The 23,342-nt window shown below is 44.0% G+C and overlaps 1 protein-coding gene across 2 annotated transcripts in view; it reads right to left on the bottom strand.

Annotated features, from left to right (window-relative positions):
* Positions 1 to 23,342, bottom strand: part of DIPK1C (divergent protein kinase domain 1C) — a 77,511-nt gene that overhangs the window by 16,273 nt on the left and 37,896 nt on the right. The window contains exon 3 of one of the 2 annotated variants that reach the window (XM_066579492.1): positions 3,482 to 3,646. The exons of the other annotated variant lie outside the window; for it this stretch is intronic. Coding sequence (XP_066435589.1) covers positions 3,482 to 3,646 — 165 coding nt within the window. The remainder of the gene's footprint in view (positions 1 to 3,481; positions 3,647 to 23,342) is intronic. 2 annotated transcript variants of the gene reach the window in all.

Raw genomic sequence — 23,342 nt, 5'->3', positions numbered from 1 at the left:
AAGTGAAACCACCCTTAGGGCGAGCACCCACTGGCGTTTGCGTTTTCCGCGGTGTTTCCCGCGATTTTTCCGCGCGTTTTCGCGGCTTTTCCATTAATTTCCATTGACTTTCATGGGTGCATTAGGAGAAAAATAAGGACACATGTGCAACTGACAGTTCCTATGTTAAAAACGCAAACGCAACGCAAAAAAAACGCCAGTGGACAGGAATACATGTTATCTCTATGCCTGTGCAGAAAAAACGCAAAACGCAAAACGCAGGTAAAAAAACGCCAGTGGGTGCTCGCCCTTAGGGCGGATTCAGACAAGCTTATTTTCGGAGGCATTTGCGTGCGTAAAACTCTTGCCCGAAGTGAAGCCTGTTTTTGCCGAGCAAAATCTTCATCTGAGATAAACTGGGACCTCCTCTATCTTTGTCCGTGTTACGCAGAAAGCTGCCAGAGAAGTCTATGGCAGATCAATAAAAGGGAGAGGGAGGGAATTACCCTGCTTACAACGGTGGGAAAAGAAGACCGCTCGCTTTAATTAAGCATTTAATTGCCATTCTAATCCACGGGAAGGGCGTAACACACGAGCGTGTGAACTGGCATTTAGATCTGCTGCAGGGATGTATAAGCTTGCTTCTTGTTATCTGCCAACTTCATTCATGCGAAAATACCAGCGAATGTATTTGTGCATATGGTCATCTGAATCCGCCCTCACTAGATGAGATTTTTTTTTTTCTAATGAAATGCCTTATATGCCGACCAGCCAATGGGTGGTCTATAAACTATTACTGTTGTACATATCAGCACAACCACTATAATAACACCATGTTGTTGCATGCATTCTTTATGTACCTGTTTATCTTTATTAGGCCTCTTTCACATGGGCAAAGCGCCAAAAAGTGCATTTTCGGGAAAAGCTAAACCTCGCGTTTTCTCGCTCATTCACATGGCCCAGGTACGGTGTATATACGTCACAGCCTGGTACTCCTTCGAGCAGCATAAATCTTTGGAAATCCCTCTAATAGCTCAATAGAGCCAGCTGACATAGTTTAGCAGCGCTAGTCACTGCTAAACTTCCTCCCTCTCCTTTTGCTGGCAGCTCCTATAGAAGCCCATGGGAGCCGCCAGCTGATCGTGACTGAAAAATAGCGCAAGACCCATCTTTTCCGGCAGCGTCAAAACATCAGGCTGGTGTATTCGGCCATGGATGTCCTATCTTCACTGGCCTGACGCTGTTACACTGCTAATAATCAGCCATGTAAATGAATGCTTTGGAATCCCCTGCTGCAGGTGGTCGCAATGTTTAAATGTGATTAAAGTAGCCGCATAAAAACGCTCATGTGAAAGAGAAAGGTGGAACATGCTGCTATAGTATGAGGTGGCTACAACATGGTTCACTCACATGAGCCGGAAATACTGTGGGTTGCCTGTGTGGAATTTCTCACGTGTAAATAAGCCCTTGGGCTACTGGCGTCCTATGAAACTTGGATCTAGTCATTGAATAAGAAGGGGCATTTAGTTTATGAGGGGCTGATGTGAATGGTGATAATCTCTGTACAGCTCCGTGGAATATGTTGGCACTATATAAGCAAAGGAAAATGTCTAATTAAATGTGTAAAGCCAGAGATATGTGGGCAAAACCCATATACGGATGCATTTCCATAATGGGCGTTGCTTATTTCAGATGCATGTTTTACTGTACTTTTTACGTACACAAATCGTGCGCATTTGCGTGTGCAAAATACACCTAATTATGGCGGGCTTATTAGTGGGTAATTATGATTTTTTTTTTTTTTAGTTTGGCTGCCAGTGCCCCTGGGCACGATTTATAGTAGTGAGTAGTGAGGTGTTGAATAACACACGGAGCCAGATATTCTGCTTAAGGGCTTAGTCACACGGACACATCGGCGGCCGTACATGGGCGCCAATGCACCTGTCTGACTGTGCTCTTACTGCAGGAAGAAGACGGCCGCACTTCAGGACGGATGACTCCCAGCAGCGCAGAAGAAAGAACACATGACCGGCAATGAAGCCGTTCACGTGTTCTTTCTTATGGCGCTGCAGAGAGACGTCCGTCCTAAAGTGCGGCCGTCTTCCCCCTGCAGTAACATGGGCGCCGATGCGCCTGTGTGACTAGGCCCTAACATGTAGTAAACATAGTGTTATTATTAAGTCAGGCAGGGAGATGATGTAATTCTCTTCACCACACAGTGAGTAACAAATGACATCTCCAGCGAATTACCAGGGAATTATATACAATTTGCAACAATAAGGATACTTGTGTATAACACATTTATATACTGGGAGCTTACTCTGATTTTTTTTTCTCCATCCCTCTTCATATCTACATCTCTATCTCTCTCTCTTCATCTCAGATCTCTCTTTTATCCCTCCTGCCCTCTACATCTCAGTATCTCCTCTTCTCCTCACTGCAACAGCTCACTCTTCCTGCAACAGCAGACTCCCCTCTACTCACTGTGACAGCTGACTCCCCTTCTCTGCTTCTCTCTGTTTCTATGCCTCGCCTCTCCTCTGCTTCTCTGCTTCTCTCTTTCTTCTCGCCTGCTTCTCTCTTTCTTCTCGCCTGCTTCTCTCTTCCTCTCCTGCAACTAATGTCTCTCCCTATATATATTGCCTCTGTCACCTGACCCATCTGTCTGCAGCCAATCACAACCTGTTTGGTTGCTAGGCTACCTGCATTGCCTGAGTCTCTAGGCATTTTCTCTATCCTGTGCAGCTGAATAAAAATGACCTAACTGGTGGCTAGTTTACCTGCATCTCCTGTGCAACATGACTCAGATTAAACCCCTAGGGATGGTTATTATATTACCGGTCCCCACAGCTAAACAGCGCTATGTAGTGCCCTTTTTCAGGCCACAACATCACCATGCTTCTATCCATTGATATGGGCAATTCAAGTTAATCAATTAGTTCAATATGTGCTATTGTCATGCACATATGCGCAGGAAAGTAGAGCATGCTGCGTATTTTTTAGCGCAACCGAAATGCCGCAGAAAATAAGCTGATGTGAACAAACCCATCAAAATCAATGCGTTCTATTCACTGTATATTGTGCGCACAAAACGCTGTGCAAATATGTTGGTGTGGCGCAGTACTTAGAAGAGATGTCAGTTCATCTCCTTCTCATGGCGCTCTTGTGGGCGGCAGCTTGTTGCTACATACAGTATATGTGCAGTCGGAACCCAGGTAAACTATTTATCCCCCCGGATGACCCCCATCTAAAATGAAAGGGGATCGGATAAGATGGCATTTTAATTTCTTTGCAAGACCATTTGATTCCAGAACTTACATTAAATGTCTCTTTGAGTACAAAGAAACAAACATTATCTTCTCTTTTACGAGCTGCACAATCTAACCAAAGGACAACTTCAATGAAAGCCGCACTTAAATCTATATTGAGTCATAATTGTGACTGTGTGCGGTGTCAAATAACACAAAACACATCTGTACTTTGCTTGTAAGGAGTCACTTACTTGTAGATTACTATTCTCTCTTTGTGCTCCACACATGAAAGTCTTTAAATCACAAGTTGAAAAACAGTCGAAGAAATTGCAGTCCTTATCAGATGTACATTTTTGCTCCAGTATGTTCCGCATTTTGGGTTCAAAAAACGCCATATCCATATCAATGGCCACCACCTGCAACATATAATATAGATGAAAGGCCTAGTCATTTTTATTCTTCATGACATTCCTTACATCAGCTCCAGGCACATGTTGCTACAAAAAAACATTAATTTTGAACTCAGAGTTTACTAGTTTGGCAAATAAGTCTATTTTTCAGCATTTTTATGTGCAATGAGAATGAAAGGTAATCTTAATCATTTACAGCATAGACGATATGATGTTCATTGAATGTCTGCCAGCTATGAACATCACCACATTCCGCTCTGTTTTCCTTAAAGGGGCTGTCCAGACAATTTTTTTTTTCTGAAACCTGTCTAGGGTATTTGAAAAACATAAAAAAGCTATACCCCCCTCAACCAATCTCCTGACGCTCCCTTTCCGATAGTCCTCTACTGCTATTTACTTCCTGTCGCTGATACCTGCAGCTCATCATTAGCCAAAGTGAGCTGATGATTGGCTGCAGTGATCACATGTCCCTGCTGATGGTGATGTCTTCAGCAGGAAGTAGAGAGGACAACAGTGGAATGGGATTGGTGGTGACTCATATTAGGTGAATATAATGGAATACAAAAAGAAAAAAGATCCAGCGCTCCAAAGCAAAAGAAGCCTTATTAACTAGATCACTTGAAAAAGTCGCTATAGGCGACGAAACGCGTCGGACATATCTTCAATAAAAGTTATTTTATGTTTTGATACCTAAGGAGCCTTCTAGTGATCTAGTTAATAAGGCTTCTTTTGCTTTGGAGCGCTGGATCTTTTTTCTTTTTGTATTCCATTTTATCCAGTCGCATCCCTGTCTAGGGATGTGACAGATCCCTGCTTGCTCTGTCGCATCATTTCCTTATTTCCGGACGGGAGAGAGGAGATTGTACCTTATATACAACGCCTACAAGGACGTGGAGGTGTTAGGTGATGGGTCCCCCAGCAGAGGCCCATCCACCTTCACCGGGTAAGTCCCTAGTTTTCCGTTTTCATTGTATTTGAAATATTGTATTCCAGTGGGTGGAGCGCCGTCTCTCATCAGCGTTTCATTATATTAGGTGAATATGACTAATTTTATCCACCACCCTGGATAGGTTTCAAAAAAATCACGGGGGATGGATAACTCCTTTAAATGCTATTCCATAGGCACATGGTATGTATTTCTGTACTGCTGGAAACTACAGATTAAAGAAACCTACACTTATACTTTATATATCACCCTAGTAAACGGGATGTTCGAACAATATAAGTAACAATATGGAATAATTGATACCAGACTCAGTGTTTATTATATCACAAGTTTTACTGTACACAAGACATATGTTACCTGGTATCTGACTGGCGCCGTTCTGTCTTATGGTCATACCAGGCAAATATCATGGTGGCATGAGTAGCTCCTGAAGCCCTATTCTTTCTACAGTGAAATAATTTTGGGATGACCACCAAAAACTGCATTAAAAATTGTCTTCTAAAGGGATGGTCCTCTCAAAGAAGATGGCCAGTATGTAGAGTATAGTATGGAGATGAAAATTTGTCATGGGACATCCAATATGGATAAACGGATGGTCTTCAAAAAGAGGTGGTTCTTTGGAGAGGTTTTGAGGTATATGTTTCTCTCTCCAGACACTATATATTGGGTTGCCAACTGTGCAGAAATTCCAGAACAGTCTGTAAAAATAGGGCACTTTTTTCCACTGTCCATGAAAAATATTACATGCTTCCATGAACTTTTTGAGGCTGGAGGTAGATGCGTAACTTGAAGCTTCTGGGCCCCAATGCAAAACCTGTAACAGGACCCCCAACTATAATGCCTTATTCATAGTACTGGGCTCCCCATATGGAGAAGAGAGGCCTTATGGACCCCCTAGGCTCCTGGGCCTGGGTGCAACTGCATCCCTTGCATCCCCTACAGTTATGCCAGTGCATAGAGGTACTTCCACACGTTATTATGACTGCAATTACCATCATTTTACAGCTCATAGTAAATGCTGCTTCCTGTCTGACTCTGTCGTATAAACATGTATCACTTTTAGTCTTATCATTCATTATGGTTTTCCAATGTGTCTGTAATAAAAGTTGGCCGTCTGTGATTTTTGGATACGTTGTCCAAAAAAAAAAAGTTCCGCCTGGAAACCCTACTATATATAAGGGTTTGCCTTTTAATACAAGCAACATAATGTAAGAAGTAACTCAGCCCAGGTCAGCAGAAGTTTTAATTCTTATTTTGCAGTGCTTTTGCTTGTGACATAATTGTGGTTCCTGTAATGTGGAGTAGCCTGTATGTAAACTGATGTTGTGTGCAGCGTGGGGTCACAAACTGGGCCAAGTTCCGCTTTCCAAGATGAGCAGCTGAAATTCCAGAACGATGACAGAATCTCAAGCGAGAAGATTTTCCTCATTATGCAAGCTCCATTCAGCTTTATCTATGGTGTATGTGTACACAATGCTTCCAATATTTGTATGTGTCTCTGATGTGACCCGGTATGTAACATTTTCCACTCTTTCTTGCGCACAATAGCTTTCTGTTTGTTGGTGTGGTCAAAAAAACAGCAAAAGGATACCTCATATTCTCCTCCAAAAGTACTGCTGAGCAGCTAATAACGGATCGCCTAGTCTGCACTGTACCAAAAGGCTGAAATGTTGTATACTGGCACTACATTGATATTTTGGTTATTACCTTGGAGTTCTTGCACCCAGGTAAAGTACCCCATAACAGCTTCATTTACGGGGGGTGGACAAAATGCACAAAATGCATGCCTTGTTACATGGGATTATAAATCATATTTCAGCATGACATGTAGAGACCGATTCTAAGTGGAGGTAATATGACACAGATGCTGCCGGGAAGAAGTGAACATCTGCCTGAGGAACAAGGTTCCACTGGTCAGGGGTTTGAGCCACTCAGCTGCTGTTACCAGCTGCTCCCAAAACTACGCAGAGCAGAGCAAGAGGTGCAGTAAACACAAATTTGGTGGAAAAGCTCTCAGCCAAGCCGGGTTCAAAAGGGCAGGTCAGTGCTAATGATTAAAATCTCATGCATTTCGTATGGTCTTGGCATATTTTTGTCCACCCCTGTATCTTTTCAACTGCATTCTCTAGTTGGGTGATTAAGTAGGTGACTTTCATGTACATTGAGAATTATGCTTAGGTCAATTACTTCTAGACCATCAGGGCTATTATCTATTGACTTCTACAGGTCACTGGACATACTATATTATAACCATTTTTCCAAGATATAACACTTTGATCAGTCATCACCAGCATAGGCCATCAGTGTTTCAACTATGGGGATCCAACCCGTGGAACCCAGACTAATGCGGAGAATATAGGGGCTATGGCAATTGCTAAAGCCCTGCTGCCTCTTCTTTCTGATTGCTGGGAACTGCAGAGTAAGAGCCTTTAGGCCCTATTCACACAGGCGCATTTGCAAATACAAAATCTATGTGTGTAATACGCAGATAATATGTAACCCATTGATTCCAGTAAAACACGCTGATGCATTCGCAAAAGAACATCATTCATTTTGCAAATATGCAGCACTTAGGTGCGCGAAGATGTGCATATGCAATAGTGAAGAAGGTCCTTAAAGAGGTTATTCTGTATTATAGATCTAAGGGCTCTTTCACACGAGCGTATATCGGCCGACCGATATACGCTCCCCATCTGATGCATTGGGAACTAATGCATCAGTTCAGATGGACCTATTCTGGATGCATAAAAACGTCCGTCTGGCAAAGATAGTGCATACGGTGCGCACTCCCCCCTGCTGTCTCCCCCCGCCTGACGGTACTCCGGGTGCGGCGTGCAACCGCCGCACTGGGCCCTTAAGACAGGATTTTCAATGCCCGTTCATGTGTTTTTTAGCCGTGCTTTGGCCATGACGAAAATCTTCACGTTCGTGTGATTGAGCCCTTAATCTACTATTATACTAAAAACTGTTTCTCTGACATTTATCTAATGCGGGCGCATCTGATCTGCGTCTGTGGGAACAGAGTGGTAAGATGTCTTCCATAAGGTCATAATAAATTACTGCCGGTATGTTTGCTGCTACAACAAAACCTCTTAATACCTAAAGCTGCTGATCTTTAAAGACCCAGAAAGAGCTGCAGCCAAGTTTTCCTTGTGGCTGGCGGATGTCTTATGGCCCATCAATAGAATAGACGGCGAAGCATTGATCATGGTGTGTGATTGCCGGGGGCCGGAGCGCTTCTGAGAACGGGCCGCTACTGATGTTCCAAGTTCATCCATATTGCAGTTACTTCACATGATTTGAAACGCCACAGACACAATTTAGAAGCTGAGAATTAGAATACGGACTGAAGATAGATGCTTCACCATCCTGGGGTGGAACCATTTTTCATAGACTAGAATAATGCTTCCATTAAGCAATTAGAATTGGTTTCTTTCTGTTTAGTACAGAGTTGCTTTGATTATACTCAAAGTGAGACGAATGCGGGACGTGGAGCCAAGGACAATCTGGAATGCGTGTCGCAAGCTATATGTTATTTATGTTAATTGAAGCAAGGCCTCAATAATCCAGTTTTCTTGCCATCAAGTAATAGTACCTTTAGGCCAGATATACACGGGCATATGCGTTTTTGCGTGTGCATGAGCAGAGCGTTTTTACACAATGAATGATGCTTTTTGCATGCTGCGCTTTTTCTTATGTCCATAAGCCGGGCACCTGCGCAGAAACCAAACAGACCCCATTATAGACAATAGGGCCCATTTGGCGCTGTTCCCTTCCATCCTGAGATGGAACCATTCGGCCGCGGGGTTTCCCGTTTTCTTCTCCCCGAACAGAGCAGGAAAGCGAAACCCTGATTGCAAATGTGAAATCACTCTAACTTCATTAAGGCCTCTTTTGCGCAAGCGTTATTTTAATGCAGAGTAGGCGCGTCTAAAAGAACCCATGGTTTTTTATGAGTTCTTTTAGACAAACATTTTTTTGATATGCCTAAAAAAACAAGTGTCAAAAGATTTTTTTTCAGGTCTTTCACACAAGCGCATTCCGTGCACATTAGCGACACATGTAAAAGATTGCGGCTATACTGCTGTAAAGGAGTATACTTCAAGCTATTTGAAGTAGTCCGTTCACACGATCCAAGGTGTGTGCTGTGGGTTTTCAAGGCTCCCATAGGAGCCCATGAAAGGCATGTAGCCAAGATAGGACATTTCATATCCTTTCGTATCTCCGCGCACCTCGGAGCCAACATGCGAGTTTGCATTTGCATGTCCTATCTAATAATACTAGTAATCTTTATTTATATAACGCCAACATATTCCGCAGCGCTTTCAAAAACAGGGGGATACAGAAAGACAACAGTACAAAATTACAGAACCGCGGTTACATAGTAATCAGTTGATGAAGACAGTAGGGGTGAGGGTCCTGCTCCAACGAGCTTACATACTGCAGATAATGGAGTGATACAGAAGGTAAAGGGGCTGGAGATATGCACGGTATGGTGAGGTGGAGAGTGAGGGATGCTATACACATAGAGAATAGTCAGACCGTATAGTGGCTGAATCGGGATGACTGCAGATGCTAGTTGATTGCAGCTAGCAGGGATTGCAGTCAGTAAGACAGGGAGCATGTTATCAGGTGGAGTACAGAGGGGTTTGGTTTAGGAGATATGGTATGCCTCCCTATAGAGGTGCGTTTTTAGAGCACGCCTAAAGTTTTGTGTGTCAGAGATTGCCCCGATTGTTTTGGGTAGCGCGTTCCAGAGGACTGGTGCTGCTCTGGAGAAGTCTTGGAGGCGGGAATGAGAGGTCTTAATTAAAGGGGCGCTCAGTCTGATTTAGTTAGCAGAGTGGGGGGCGCGGATTGGTTGGTGGATTGAGATGAAGGAGGCAATGTAGGGCGGCGCGGGTGCTATGGACAGCTTTGTGGATGAAAGTAGTGAGTTTAAATTGAATTCTGTATTTAACAGGCAGCCAGTGCAGTTACTAGCACAGGGCAGAGGCGTTCAAGTAGCGGCTGGACAGGAAGATGAGCCTGGCTGCCGCATTGAGGATGGATTGGAGAGGGAAGAGTCTGGTGCAGGGAAGGCCGATCTGCGGTGAGTTGCAATAATTGAGCTGAGAGTGGATGAGGCAACAGTGAGCATTTTCAAAGTAGCCACAGTGAGAAAAGATCGGATTGTTGCAGAACGCTTCTATAGGAAACCATTGGCTCTATTTAGACACAATCTTTTCACGCTTCACTAATGCGTACGGAAAGCGCACGTGTGAATGAGCTCTAACAATGATATTTCACTTGCATCAAAAGATAGGACTTGCCGTATCTTTTGATGGCAAAACACTGGAGGCTCCAAAGACTGGAATGGGAGTGTATGGAAGTCAGCCGGCAAAGGGAGGGAGAGGGAGTTTAGGGCTGCTGAACAATGACAGGCGTCTCTAGTGGGGCATTTTAAGTCATTTACATTGTTCTGGTGGCTGAGAGATTTTGGGGCACTGCAAGACAAAGCAGCCAGCCATGTAAAATCATGAAAAATAGCCGTGACTTGGCTGTGGCTATTTTTCGTTCATGGTATTTTAAGCTCCGATAGTCGCGATTTTTCAGCGCGGCTATCGGAGCGTTAAAATGACGTTCATGTGAATGAGGACTTAGAGCTATAGTGTTCAATAACACCATCATCATCTGATCACTCCGCTCCCATCTCTATTCCCAGACACATATCACACGTACCCTGGGCATGAGTACAATCAACCTACCTGTATAACAGCACAATTAGTTTTATTTATGCGCGCAGGAAAAACCACATCTGTTACGTCTTTATCACAACTATCGCAACTACGTATTGCACAGAAATGTACGCTGGAATGACACATACTGACATGTCTGGCTCATGGGAAACATTTATATTTGTCAAGATATGTTGCTATAGGTTTTTTAACAAAGGAAATATTTTTTTAAAGGATAACTAAAATAAATTATATTAATTGTGCACTGGATGAAGTTCCCATTTTGAAGATTGTGTTTGCAGCTCTTTTTCAGGAGAGAAGTGTAGGGACGACACCAGGTGTATATGAGCGGTCTGGCTACTGGTTCAAAATGGACCTCCTATCTTTCCCACAACTGACAAGCACAGAGCACTTAAACAGTGACTTGCATGGTCACTGACTCTAAAAACTTTATGAATCACTTCAAGGGGTTGTAGCAGAATAACAAGTTATCCCCTATAACTATAAGATGGAGGACGGAGGTATGCCTATTTTTGGGCGAGGAAATGAGATAGCAACTTGTATAAAAAAAAGTTTACTAAGTCTGCATAGCAATGCGGCAAAATGTGACCAATCAGCATATTTATAGATAAGAAAGGAATTTCTTTTGTGTAAGTTGTATAAAAAGTTAATGCCCCCTGTATTCACTGTTCAGAATACGAGATTTTCTCTTCTAAATTTGTATTGATACAAATAAAGAAGCTGCCTTAGTGTCTTGGAATTCCAGTACACTATATTTTATCATTAGCTCTCTATAACAATCCGCAAAACATGGTTTATTACGGAGTTGGAAGGGACCTCCAGGGTCATCGGGTCCAACCCCCTGCTCAGTGCAGAATTTACTAAATCATCCCAGACAGATATCTGTCCAGACTTGTCTGAAAACTTCCATTGAAGGAGAACTCACCATCTTGCGTGGCAGCCTGTTTCACTCATTGATCACCCTCACTGTTAGAAAGTTCTCTCTAATTTCTTATCTGTGTCTCCTCCCTTTCAGTTTCATCCCATTGCTTCTAGTCTTTCCTTGTGCAAATTAGATTAAGGCTGATTCCTCTGCACTGTGACAGCCCTTCAGATATTAGTAGACCTCTATTAAGTCTACTCTCAGCCTTCTTTTTTGCAAGCTAAACATTCCCAAATCCTTTAACCGTTCCTCATAGGACATGATTTGCAGACCGCTCACCATCTTGGTAACTCTTCTCTGAACTTGCTACAGTTTGTCTATGTCTTTTTTAAATTGGGGTGCCCAGAACTGGACACAGTATTCCAGATGAGGTCTGACTATGGAAGAGTAGAGGGGGATAATTACCTCATTTGATCTAGACTCTATGCTTCTCATAATACATCCCAGAATTGTGTTTGCTCTTTTTACTGCTGCATCACATTGTTGACTCATGTTCAGGGTGCGTTTACACGAGCGTAGGCGTATTTACGTTCGCACGAGCGCAGCGTATAATCGCCGGAAAGAACGTTTTTCAGCGATCATGACCAGAGCTAGAAAGCGTATTTTCGTTTGTTCCTACTTTGCAAGCTATCTTTTCGGCCATCGAATATGCGTTGGCGCATATTTCGGTCGCATATGTTCCGTTTTTTTTCGGGTTGCCGTTTTTACGCGCCGTAAAATCGCCCGTGCGAACGAATACATTGGAAACCAATGCCTCAGATGGTCACGTTTATACGATTGGGCGCAAAAATGCGCTGTTTATGCGCTCGTGTGAACGCACCCTCAGTCTGTGATCTATTAGTATACCCAAGTCTTTTTCACATGCTCTACTTAGCCCAATTCCTCCCATTCTGTATTTGTTTTTTTTATTTTTCTTGCCCAGATGTAGGACTTTGCATTTCTCCATGTTAAATACCATTCTGTAAGTCACCGCCCACTGCTCAAGCTTTTCTAGATCATTTTGAATCCTCTCTCTCTCTTCTCCACTGTTAGTTATCTCAGTACCGTTGTCTGAGAGCAGCATCAGGGTTATCAACTGTCCAGAAATTCCGGGCCAGTCCATACAAATAGGGCACTTTTTTGCAAATATTAGATGCATCCATGAATTTTTTGAGGCTGGAGATACTTGAGCAGGTTATTATCACTGTAATTATCATCCTTTTACAACTCACAGTAAATGCTGGTAATGAGTTCACATCAGATGCTGACATACAGACATGCATCACTTATATTCCTCATCATTTATCATTCATTATGGTTCTTCAATGTGTCTGTAAAGAAATTCCTGGAAAGCCTGTTAAAATAGGGCACTTTTTTTCCAGTGTTGATGAAAAAAAATAGATATGTCTGTGATTCTTTTGGGGCTGATGGTAGTTGAGCAGATCATTACCACTGTAATTACCATCATTTTCCAGCTCACAGTAAATGTTGGTAATGAGTTCCTATCAGTATCTGACCTATAGACATCTCTCACTTATATTCTATATCGTTCATTATGGTTTTCCAATGTGTCAGTAAAAAATGCTGGATGTCCATAATTTTTGGACAAGCTGTCCAAAATAAAGAAAAATTCCGGTTGGCAGTCCTGCAATGCACTTATCTGTAAAAGGCCTAAATTAAAGCTCTAATAAAAGACACCAGTCCTGACTTCCAGCCCATATTACAGTCCAGCGCTGAATTGACACATCTGATGGTTGTAATTAGAAATGGTCAACAAGTTTGTCAACAGACACATTCTTAACAGCTAAGCTGATTCCAATACTACAATGGAAATGTTCATTTCTCCTACATATCACATTACTGTATAGTGTCCACTGTAAAGACTTTAGTCACCAGACCAAGATCTATGCAGGCATTGAGCCAGCAGGAAATACTGGAAGATTTTTGTTTCGAAGTCAGCAGAATTGTGAATGCAACTCTGAACTACTGTAATTCCCAATCAGCTCAAGATAAGCAATGCAGTGAATTTACAAAGTTACCAAACTTTCTATGTACATGAAACACGGCCCAATATTGCACTCACCAATGTGCGATTTTCCTATGGCTGCAAAGCGTTTTTGCAGTAAAACTGCCTTGTATCACTCCAGGGGGAGTAGCTATCATGGAGTTTCTCCCATTCTTTCCAATGGGGAAACCTTGCATTGCATCGCAGTGCAATGCTGCTGCCAACCCCATTGAAAATAATGTGTGCTGTGATGCAAGGATGCCGAAGATAGGACATGCCGCGATTTGTTTTGATGCGATGCGGGGGAAAAAAATCGCTTATGTGTATGACCTTAGTCAAAAGAATAGGGTTCATATTTGTGTGTCTCGCAATGCACAAATCCCGCGCGAGAATATCACCAGTGTGAAGCCAGGCTAAACGTATGCCTATGACTAATCCTTCACTTTTTAGTCACAGCAGAGGACCCGGAGGATAAGGCAGAAGTTTTTTTTAACCGCTTCTGCCTTCTCCTTTACAGGCTACATAGTGATCAATAAGTGCTATGCAGTTAACAGAGAAAGTGGAAGTGTTTCTTCTGCTATTCGAACCCGGCGATCATGTAACCTTCTGGTGCTCCCTGGCATGTCAGAGCTGCAGTGTACTTACAGACCTAAATCAGCTCTACCGGTGGGTTTATGGATGCCGCAGCTAAAGTGGAGAAGTGTGAAATTAATTTAAAAAAAGTGAATGACCCCTCAGAGGTCTTATATGACTTAATGGGGAATATAGATGTTTAACTAAATAGTTTCAAAATAAGGGCAGTTCAGACGACTGTATATCGGCCGGGTTTTCACGCCCGGCCAATATACGGTGTCCCTCTATGTAGGGAGAGAAGGCTGGAACACCCGGGAGCAGAGCACTGAGATCCCGCCCCCTCTCTGCCCATCGACACTTTTTGCAATAGGAGGGGGCAGTGCGGAGCTAAGTCACGGAACTTAGGTCCCCCCGTCCCACCCCCTTCCATTGCAAATAGTGCCCGAGGGGCGGAGAGGAAATGACCCACCGCTGACACCAACCAAAACCGTCACTATACGCACCCTGTAATCTGAGATTATGCAAATTATATATCAAAACGTCCAAAACAAAATTCCTGTACTTTATTTTAATGTAAATATACAAATTTTTAAATAAGTATAAATTTAAAGAAACAAAACATTTTTTAGCTTTTTACCGCTAATAAAACTAAAAAAAGGGGAAAAATCTGTGTAAAAAGATATAAAAAAAATAGCCCTATACGTCACGGAAAAAAAAATGCTGCAAAAACAATTTTGGTAGCTGAAGAAAGAAAAATATGGCAGTAAAACGACTACATGTGTAAAATCCCTGAAAAATGTCTGCTCCTCTCTGACCAAAACACCCCGGTCCTAAAGGGGTTAAATAAAGGTACATTTTAGTGTGACTCGAAATTCTGGAACTCAAACAATATCTTGTACTTTTTACCAAGGGAATTATTTTCGACATATGAAAAATGAGCAGAAATTCCAGGCGATTGTATTCACAATTACATGAGTACGGGCACAACCCAGCGTCATACACACTTTTCCCTTAAGTGGTCTCCTGCAGTTTCTACTATATATACTGGTTGCCAAAGTCGATATATTAATTATTGGGCATCAAGAAGATCACTTTGGTCTTGACCTGTCTAAAGACAGAAGAAACATGAGAAACATATGTACTGGAGTAGCAGCTTTAATTTATGACCTCTGTATTTATTAGCTGTGATGGATGAAGGGGGAATAACGTTTCCTTGTGTTCTTTCATTCAGTGAAAAAGAATGATGCCATAAAGTAGATGAGCTTAGGAAAGTACATACTTCTAGTCGCAAAGGAACTATTCTACATATCAAGCTTTTTACAGCTGCTTATAGAGAACAAGTTAAAACTTGGAGTGAACCCAAACCAAACATCTGATCCCCAGCTGGAATTACTTAGTCTTATGGTAGTTTCATCACATAAAATTAAGTTCAGTGTGATCTACACATTTTACAGGTTTTAACAGGCTGTTATCGGGACTAAATATCTTTATAAAGTCTCTACCCCAATTGCCATCTAAACTACACTGTAGTTTATTGTACTCCAATGATATTGAGGGATTAGAACCTCTGTACACAGCACATAAAAACCAATGAGGAAAGCCTGACGGCACTACAGTGGAGTGAATTTATGTTACCCAGTGAACTAGTGAAACTAGGATAGGACAGAATACATATATATAGTGCCGCCTGAGGCCCTAAAAGTGGTTCCACCCTTGGCCTATAAAAAGGCTCTCAGAGGCTATTTGTGTATAGTGGAACTCTTTTTCTGCTTGTGTAGATCTTGTTGATGATTAGAGGCCTGTAAGACGTAATCAAAGAGATTTCGCCCAGTTAATAAAATTTGAGAGGAGGAGCATTATTGGAATGTGAGAAGCTGGATGTCATATTGACCAGACTGTTAGAAGGTGTTGGGACCAGTGAGGGCACACGTACAAGGTGACCAGGCTTAGGATACCTTTGACAGACTACCAGGAGAGAAGATGGTTTGATAGTCTGACAAGCACGAGCAGCTCCAACTTTTTTTTGTCTGCTATCCAGAGACAGATGGCACCATCGTTATAGGCCTGTCAGGACTGGGGTCCGGGATACTGGAGGTCCCTGAGAAAACCCACAACCCCTGTCCCTACCTACTTGCCCCCCTGGGCTAAGCCCCAAGGCGACAACTGGGTGACGGTCCCTACTCTCACTAAGGAAGGGGAACACGGGGACTAACCAACAGACAGACACTGGAATAGCTAGGAGGGTCAGACTATCCGAGTCAGCAACGAGAGGGTACGCGATACAAGAGGGTCAAGCAAGGCAACATCAGGTCCAAAAGCAGGGAGTCAAAACAAGAAGTACGCAGGTGTAGCAGGAAGACCAAACTAACACTGGTACTGGTATGCACAAGCAGGTTTAAATGCTGTCAGAGCTCCCGCCCCAGCAGCTGATTGGGGCGGGGAGTGTGACAGCAGGTGAGTGCACCCAGCAGCACTGAGGAACCCGCCCCTAGCCCTGCAGGAGGCAGAGAAGGAGACGCATGCCGGGTTGCCATGGTACCGAGGACGCGGTGCGGGGCAAGACCTGCCGCGTCCCTAGCAACCTGGCGGCAAGGAGGAGCCCAGTGGCCAGGGGAGGTGAGGAGGACCAGGGCTCCCCTGCGCCGCATGGCAGCCGCCCGTGTGACAGGACCGGTGGTGAGGGCACAAGGGACCCGCTAGCTGCCGGTCCCGACAAGGCCCCTGAGTCTGTTGGGACCATTTCTAGATGATTGGATGAAGGACATTTGGTCTTACAGCACCCATTACATGTACTGCATTCACATCCAGCATCGTCTGCATTTGTAGTAGTGTCCTGAATGATGAAACTGGACTGCTACAGAGTGGAATTGCATTGTCTTCAGAGAAGAATCCAGGTTTAGTTTGGGCACTGACAATGGCCATGTTCATTTCTGGAGACATAGAGGTGAACGCCTCAATCCTACCTTTGCTGTGGAGTGGCCCACGACCCCACTGCTGGTGTGATGATATGGGGCCATCATATACTACAGTCAGTCACCCCTAGTAATAGTGTAAGGGATAATGACAGCTCAGCACTATGTTCAGGATATCCTGCAGCCACATGTGTTCCTCTCATAGCAGCTTCCAAGAGTCATTTTCCAGAATAATGCTCAGCAAGGGTGTCACGCGAATGTCTCCACAACATTGCCACTCTCCCGTGGCCTGCCTGGTTTCCAGATTATCACCAATAGGACATGTATGGGATCATCTGGTATGCCAACTTCGATAACTTACAAGTCTGCAAAATCTAGAGGCTCAGTTACAGCAAAGATACCATACAGAACCTGTATGCCTCCATGCCCACCTGTATCACATCTTGTTCCCAAGCTAGAGGCGGTACCACAGGGTACTAGAGCCTCCATGCCCGCTCGTATCACATCTTGTATCCAAGTTAGAGGCTATACAACAGGGTACTAGAGCCTTCATGCCCCCCCTCCCCCCGTATGACATGTTGTGTCAAAGCTAAAGGTGGTACAACAGGGTACTAGAGCCTCCATGCCCTCCCGTATCACATCTTGTATCCAAGCTAGAGGTGGTACAACAGGGTACTAGAGCCTCCATGCCTCCCGTATCACATCTTGTATCCAAGTTAGAGGCTGTACAACAGGGAACTAGAGCCTCCATGCCCTCCCGTATCACATCTTGTAACCAGCTAAAGCCGGTACAACAGGGTACTAGAGCCTCCACACCCACCCATATCACATCTTGTATCCAAGCTAGAGGCGGTACAACAGGGTACTAGAGCCTCCATGCCCACCCATATCACATCTTGTATCCAAGCTAGAGGTGGTACAACAAGGTACTAGAGCCTCCATGCCCAGTTGTATCACATCTTGTATCCAAGCTAGAGGCAGTACAGCAGGGTACTAGAGCCTCCATGTCCTCTTGTCCAACAGGGTACTAAGGCTTCATATTTTTTTAAAACAGTGTATGTGCAGTATTTAAAAACAACATTGTAATATTAATAAAATCCATAATAACAACACTATAAAATATTTATGTCCTCTTTTGAGCACCTTTTTCTAACTGGCCTGAAGCAATGAGTGGTCTGCAAATACTAAGAAACAAATGAAAGTGAATCAGGTAACAATTATATGTATTTTCGTATTTATATACTTACAGGTGGCAGATTTGTTGTAGGAATCTCTATAACTATTCCATACATCTAAATGAGGTCTATAAAAATTCTACCACATATGAACATGCCCTTGAAGGGGGTCTGTCACCACATTTATGGGGCTCTAAGGGCAGCATAAACTAGTGATAGAGTCACAGAGTGCTGCAGGGACTCACTTTTTTGGCTGCAGTATTTTTCATAAAATCAGTGTTTACTTGCTGCAGTATGTTGTCCAGTACCTTCATGAGGAGCCCCTACCCACATTGCAGATAATTGACAGTTTTCTCCCTATACTGTGTATAGGGAGAAAGCTGTCAATTAGCGACAGGAGGCAGGGCAGCTACAACTCATGAATATCCTTGTCTACACAACAGGAGCTCAGTACTGAGAGGGTGGCTTGCTGTGCCAGAGCTGCAACAAATAAACACTAATTTTACGAAAAGTACACTTAAATAAGTAACTGACCCAGAATTGCACTGAAGGTCTCTGGCACTAGTTTATGCTTCTCTTAGATAGGACAGCATAGATATAGCAACAGATTCCCTTTCACTGGCTTGTGTGGTGCAGAGTGTTAAGGCAGCAGAAATACAGACCTTACTCATGACCTGAAGGTTGTAGGTTCAATCCCTGAAGGTTCAGGTAGCTTGATCAAGTTTGATCCATATTTCCAAGATTGGTAAAATGAGTATTCAGCTTGGTGGGGTGGGGCATAATAAATAAATTACCCGAAAGTGCTGTGGAATAAGTTGCCTGTGTGTTTATACTTGTGTGAAAAGGATAGCATGGGGAACCAGGTTTGTACATCATGGCCATTTCATTTGATAAGTGACACTTAGCAATACAAATAACAAGACTTATTTAAATGGGTACCTCCAGTGATCCACTTCTTAGGATATGCACGTTTGGAATTAAAGAGGAGTCCGGAGTCTGTGATAATCTAGCAGGAAGCAGGGGATTTGAGAGAATGTAAAATCCTCTGCTATTTTGCTCCTGCCAATCTCGGTTGTTGTCCTGTAGTGAAGAAAGTGCAACTACCCACACATGACTGATGCAGCTACATGACTGCCCACTGATTGACCGCACCGTCACATGCAGGTAGTCACAATATCATCGCTGCCAGACAGCAACAGAGACCAGCACTGGCGATGGAGCATTAAGGGATTTTGCAGGTGAGTGATACTTATCTCCTCACATCCCCTACTTTCTGCTAGATTTTTATATATTTCGGATGACACCATAAAAGACTAAGTGCTTTATGCCATTTATTAGCTTCATTCACTTGCAGGACCCATAGTTCATTTATTTAAATATGAGGCAAGCAAGTAGGAGACATTGTGGAAAATATAGTTATAGGAATGTGAATATCTTAACCAAACTGGGGATTAAAAACTGTCTGTGTGAGATTAGCTAGCAAGGTAGAGAGAACTTGCTAGCTAATAAAGGCCTGTAATCACAGCAGCATCAGCCCTTCTGCAAGCACACAGTCTCTCCCTGGGAGAGAAGATGGGTAAAGGTATAGGAAGTCTAATGTATGCTAGCGAGCATGTAAAAGTAGTGAACGAATGAAAATAGTACGACGTCTCAGCCTAATACCATATATTTAGTGCGTATATAGGGAAAGAGAATATGAATTGAAGCCTGTACATTTATACTTGTGTGAAAAGGACAGCATGGGGGACCAGGTTTGCACATCATTGCCTATTTCATGGCCATTTCATTTGATAAGTGACACTTAGCTACCATACATCAGCTGGCTGGTATTGGGTAGGTGGCAGCCACAGGTGAGTTTGGCCCCATATGAGCCTCAGCCTCTGACATCAGTGCCACCTGTACTGCCTATATTGTGGCCCTGGACCACTGTTCTAGGTGATCACAAGTGACGCCACTGATCTGGTCTCCTATGGTGTTCTGCATTTAAAAGATTTTATAGTATGGAACATGTGTGTAGAATGAACTGTTCTGACATTTATGTGAGCATTTGTTGTATTCTGCTATTTAGTCAAGCCTCCAATATTATAGGATGCCAAAGTAGAATGTCCATTGAATAGCAAAACTCCGAGTCAAGAGCCAATCGAGATTGTATAATTTTATTCTATGTATGGAGGTAACAATCCATCGTCATCTAAGCAGTCTCAGATGGAGGTGAAGAATTTCTTGAGTACCTTTTGCTGACTTGCTTGATGTGGAGGTATAAAGTGGATATGGAACATGCGGCAACAAGGAAAAGTACATTACTAATGCAGAACATCTGTGTTGTTATTGCTGTGATAATTATAGTTGGACTAATGTTAAAAGGGCCACTCCTGTCGAAAACCTATTTTTCCATACCTGCCCCCTTACCTGATTGCTGATCACACTCAGAAGATCTCCTCTGTGTACTATAGCCACTTTCTTGCAGTGCAGCCTCCTGTGTGATGCTTATCAGGCACCATCTTGACAGTGAGATTTTTTTTACTTTCAAATCTATCCAATGATGCTTCAGCATAACATTAGCTGCAGCCTGTACCATTTCTGCGTTCTGGGGCCACTGTTTGATTATAATTAATTTCTAAATTCACCAAAATAATTTACAGACCATAAGCATACAGTAAGGAAAATGAAATGTGATCTCCTTTATTATAACTGTGTGAGAGGAGCTGTGTGATCATCATCAATAATTGTGATAGGAATGTATGTGTCTCCCTCTAGGCAGTTTCTGTGTGACTAGTTTTAAACAGCGTAAACCCGAGTAAATCTGAGCTGGTCAGAGCTGAGATCACATGATCATCTAAAGGGAAAGATGCCAGAAGTATCAGACAGAAAGAAATCACTAATCAATGTAACAGTAGCTCACTTTTATATAAACTGGGGGGATAGCTACCTCATGAGTAAAAAAAATCACCACAGTAGCCTTTTAACTATTTTGCTAAGGAAAGTAATGTTGTTGTTTTTAGCTGTTTTATTGTTCAAGACCCTCGGTGACCCTGAGGGCGAGCTCTCTCCATGTTTTTCGGTTTTGCGCTGCTTCTTTCAGTTGTTGAATATCCTTGCCAGTATCAGCTTTGACAGTATCAAATAAATAAAATAAATAACATTCCATCATATCCCCTCTCCTAAAGAAACTGATCCTTAACCCAACTGATGCTGCCAACTACCGACCTATCTCTAACGTCCCCTTCATCTCTAAACAACTTGAACGCCTGGTCTAATCCCGCCTTACTCGTTTTCACAACTCCCTCCTCGACCCCCTCCAGTCGAGTTTCCGCCCCCTGCACTCGACCGAAACCGTCCTCACAAAAGTGTCTAACAACCTGATAACGGCCAAGTCAAGGGGCGACTACTCCCTACAAATCCTCCTTGACTTGACTGCTGCATTCAACACTGTCGACCATGATCTCCTTCTCACTATGCTCAGCTCTATCGGCTCAAAGGACACTGCTCTCTCCTGGTTCTCCTCCTATCTCTCTGACCGCTCTTTTGCTGGCTCTACCTCCTCTCCACTTCCTTTTTCTGTTGGGGTCCTCCAGGGCTCGGTCCTTGGCCTCCTCCTCTTCTCTATTTACACAGACCCTTCCAGGCTAAACATTCACAGATTTGGCCTCCAACATCACCTCTATGCCGATGACACCCAGCTATACACCTCTACCCGTAACCTCTCTGCACCTTTCCTTCAAAACATCTCTGGCTGTCTGTCTGCTGTCTCAAACACCATGTCCCCCCTTTTTCTCAAACTCAGCCTCTTAAAAACGGACCTTCTTGTCTTTCCACTCTCTACCAGCTGACCACTCCCTAACATCTCCATATCAGTAGCTGGCACGCTGCCTGGGGGTCACACTGGACTTGGACCTTTTCTTCACCCCCCCCCCCACATCCAATCTCTGGCATGGACCTGCCACTGCACCTCAGAAACATTGCAAAAATCCGGCCATTCCTGACCAAGGAAATGCTAAAGACTCTCGTTGTTGCCCTCATCCATTCCAGACCCGATTACTGCAACTGACTGCTAATTGGCTTTCCCCGAACCAGACCCTCTCCAATCCATACTAAATGTGACAGCCAGACTTATCTTCCTGTCCAGCCATTTCTCAGATGCCTCCGCACTAAGCCAGTTTCTGTATTGGCTGCCCATGTACTACAAAAATCAATTTAAACTCATCACCCTCACTCATAGAACTCTTAATGGCTCTGCCCCACCATACATCACTTCCCTCCTATCCATACGTCACCCAGCCCGCATGCTGCGCTCTGCCATCACATTCAGACTAGACATCCCCCTTATACGAACCTCACATGCTCACCTCCAAGACTCCACCAGAGCAGCACCAACCCTATGGAACGCTCTACACCAAGACATCCAGACAATCTCTGATGCATGGAACTTCATCCGTGCCCTAAAGACTCACCTCTTCAAAGAAGCATACCAACTCTTCTGATTTAAGTCTCCCACCTCCGCTCCCCTTACCAGCCCCGCTGTCACTCTCCCTGGCGGCTGTAGTCTCCCACCTCTGCTCCCCTTACCAGCCCTGCTGTCACTCTCCCTGGCGGCTGTAGTCTCCCACCTCTGCTCCCCTTACCAGCCCTGCTGTCACTCTCCCCGGCGGCTGTAGTCTCCTACCTCCGCTCCCCTTACTAGCCCTGCTTTCACTCTCCCCCGGCATGGAAGAAGCTGATCAGCCGGCCGGCTTCAGAAGCAGTGAGGGAGAAGACAGCAGAGACAGCCGCCGGAGCGTGAATCCTCCTGTAAAGTAAAGGGTGGGGTTGCTGCCACTGCCATAAACAGGGATTGGCTGAGGAGGGAGCACGCAGGGAGGCTTCAGTGAAGGTGAGCAGCTGAGCTCCGCTGCATCAGCACTCCCCTGTCAGAGCAAAGAGAGATACACAGAAGCCACAATAGACTGCTGTGGGTGGCAGGAACGGTACTATTGAGTGCCAGGACCTACCATGTTTCCCCTAAATAAGACACTGTTTCCCCTAAATAAGACACTGTCGTATATTATTTTTTGCCCCAAAAGAGGCACAGTGTCTTATTTTCGGGAAGGGGGGCTTATACTCACCTGGTCCGCGGTGTCCTTATGCCTCCCGATGGTCTTCTGGAGGCGGGGTATTCAAAGCTCTGCAACTTGGAAGAATCTCAGATGTCAGACGGGGAGGTCGCAGTTTGCCACAGCACCACTGGAGACCATCGGAGGCATTGGGACACCGCGCACCAGGTGAGTGTAGATTTTTTTGAATGCAGGTTAGCTAGGTCTTATTTGCGGGGGAGGCCTTGTATTTCAAGCCTCCCCTGAAACCTGGGGTAGGTCTTATTATCAGAGTAGGTCCTATTTTCAAGGAAACACGGTACCACTGCACCCAATCACGAACACGGGGCTCACCTGGCCGCCTGCACACGAGCGTTCCGGAT

This window comes from Eleutherodactylus coqui, chromosome 9 (genome assembly GCF_035609145.1).
Source record: "Eleutherodactylus coqui strain aEleCoq1 chromosome 9, aEleCoq1.hap1, whole genome shotgun sequence".
NCBI classification, from domain to species: domain Eukaryota; kingdom Metazoa; phylum Chordata; class Amphibia; order Anura; family Eleutherodactylidae; genus Eleutherodactylus; species Eleutherodactylus coqui.
Note: the sequence above shows the minus strand (reverse complement) of the source record. Positions and strands in the feature narration are given on the sequence as shown.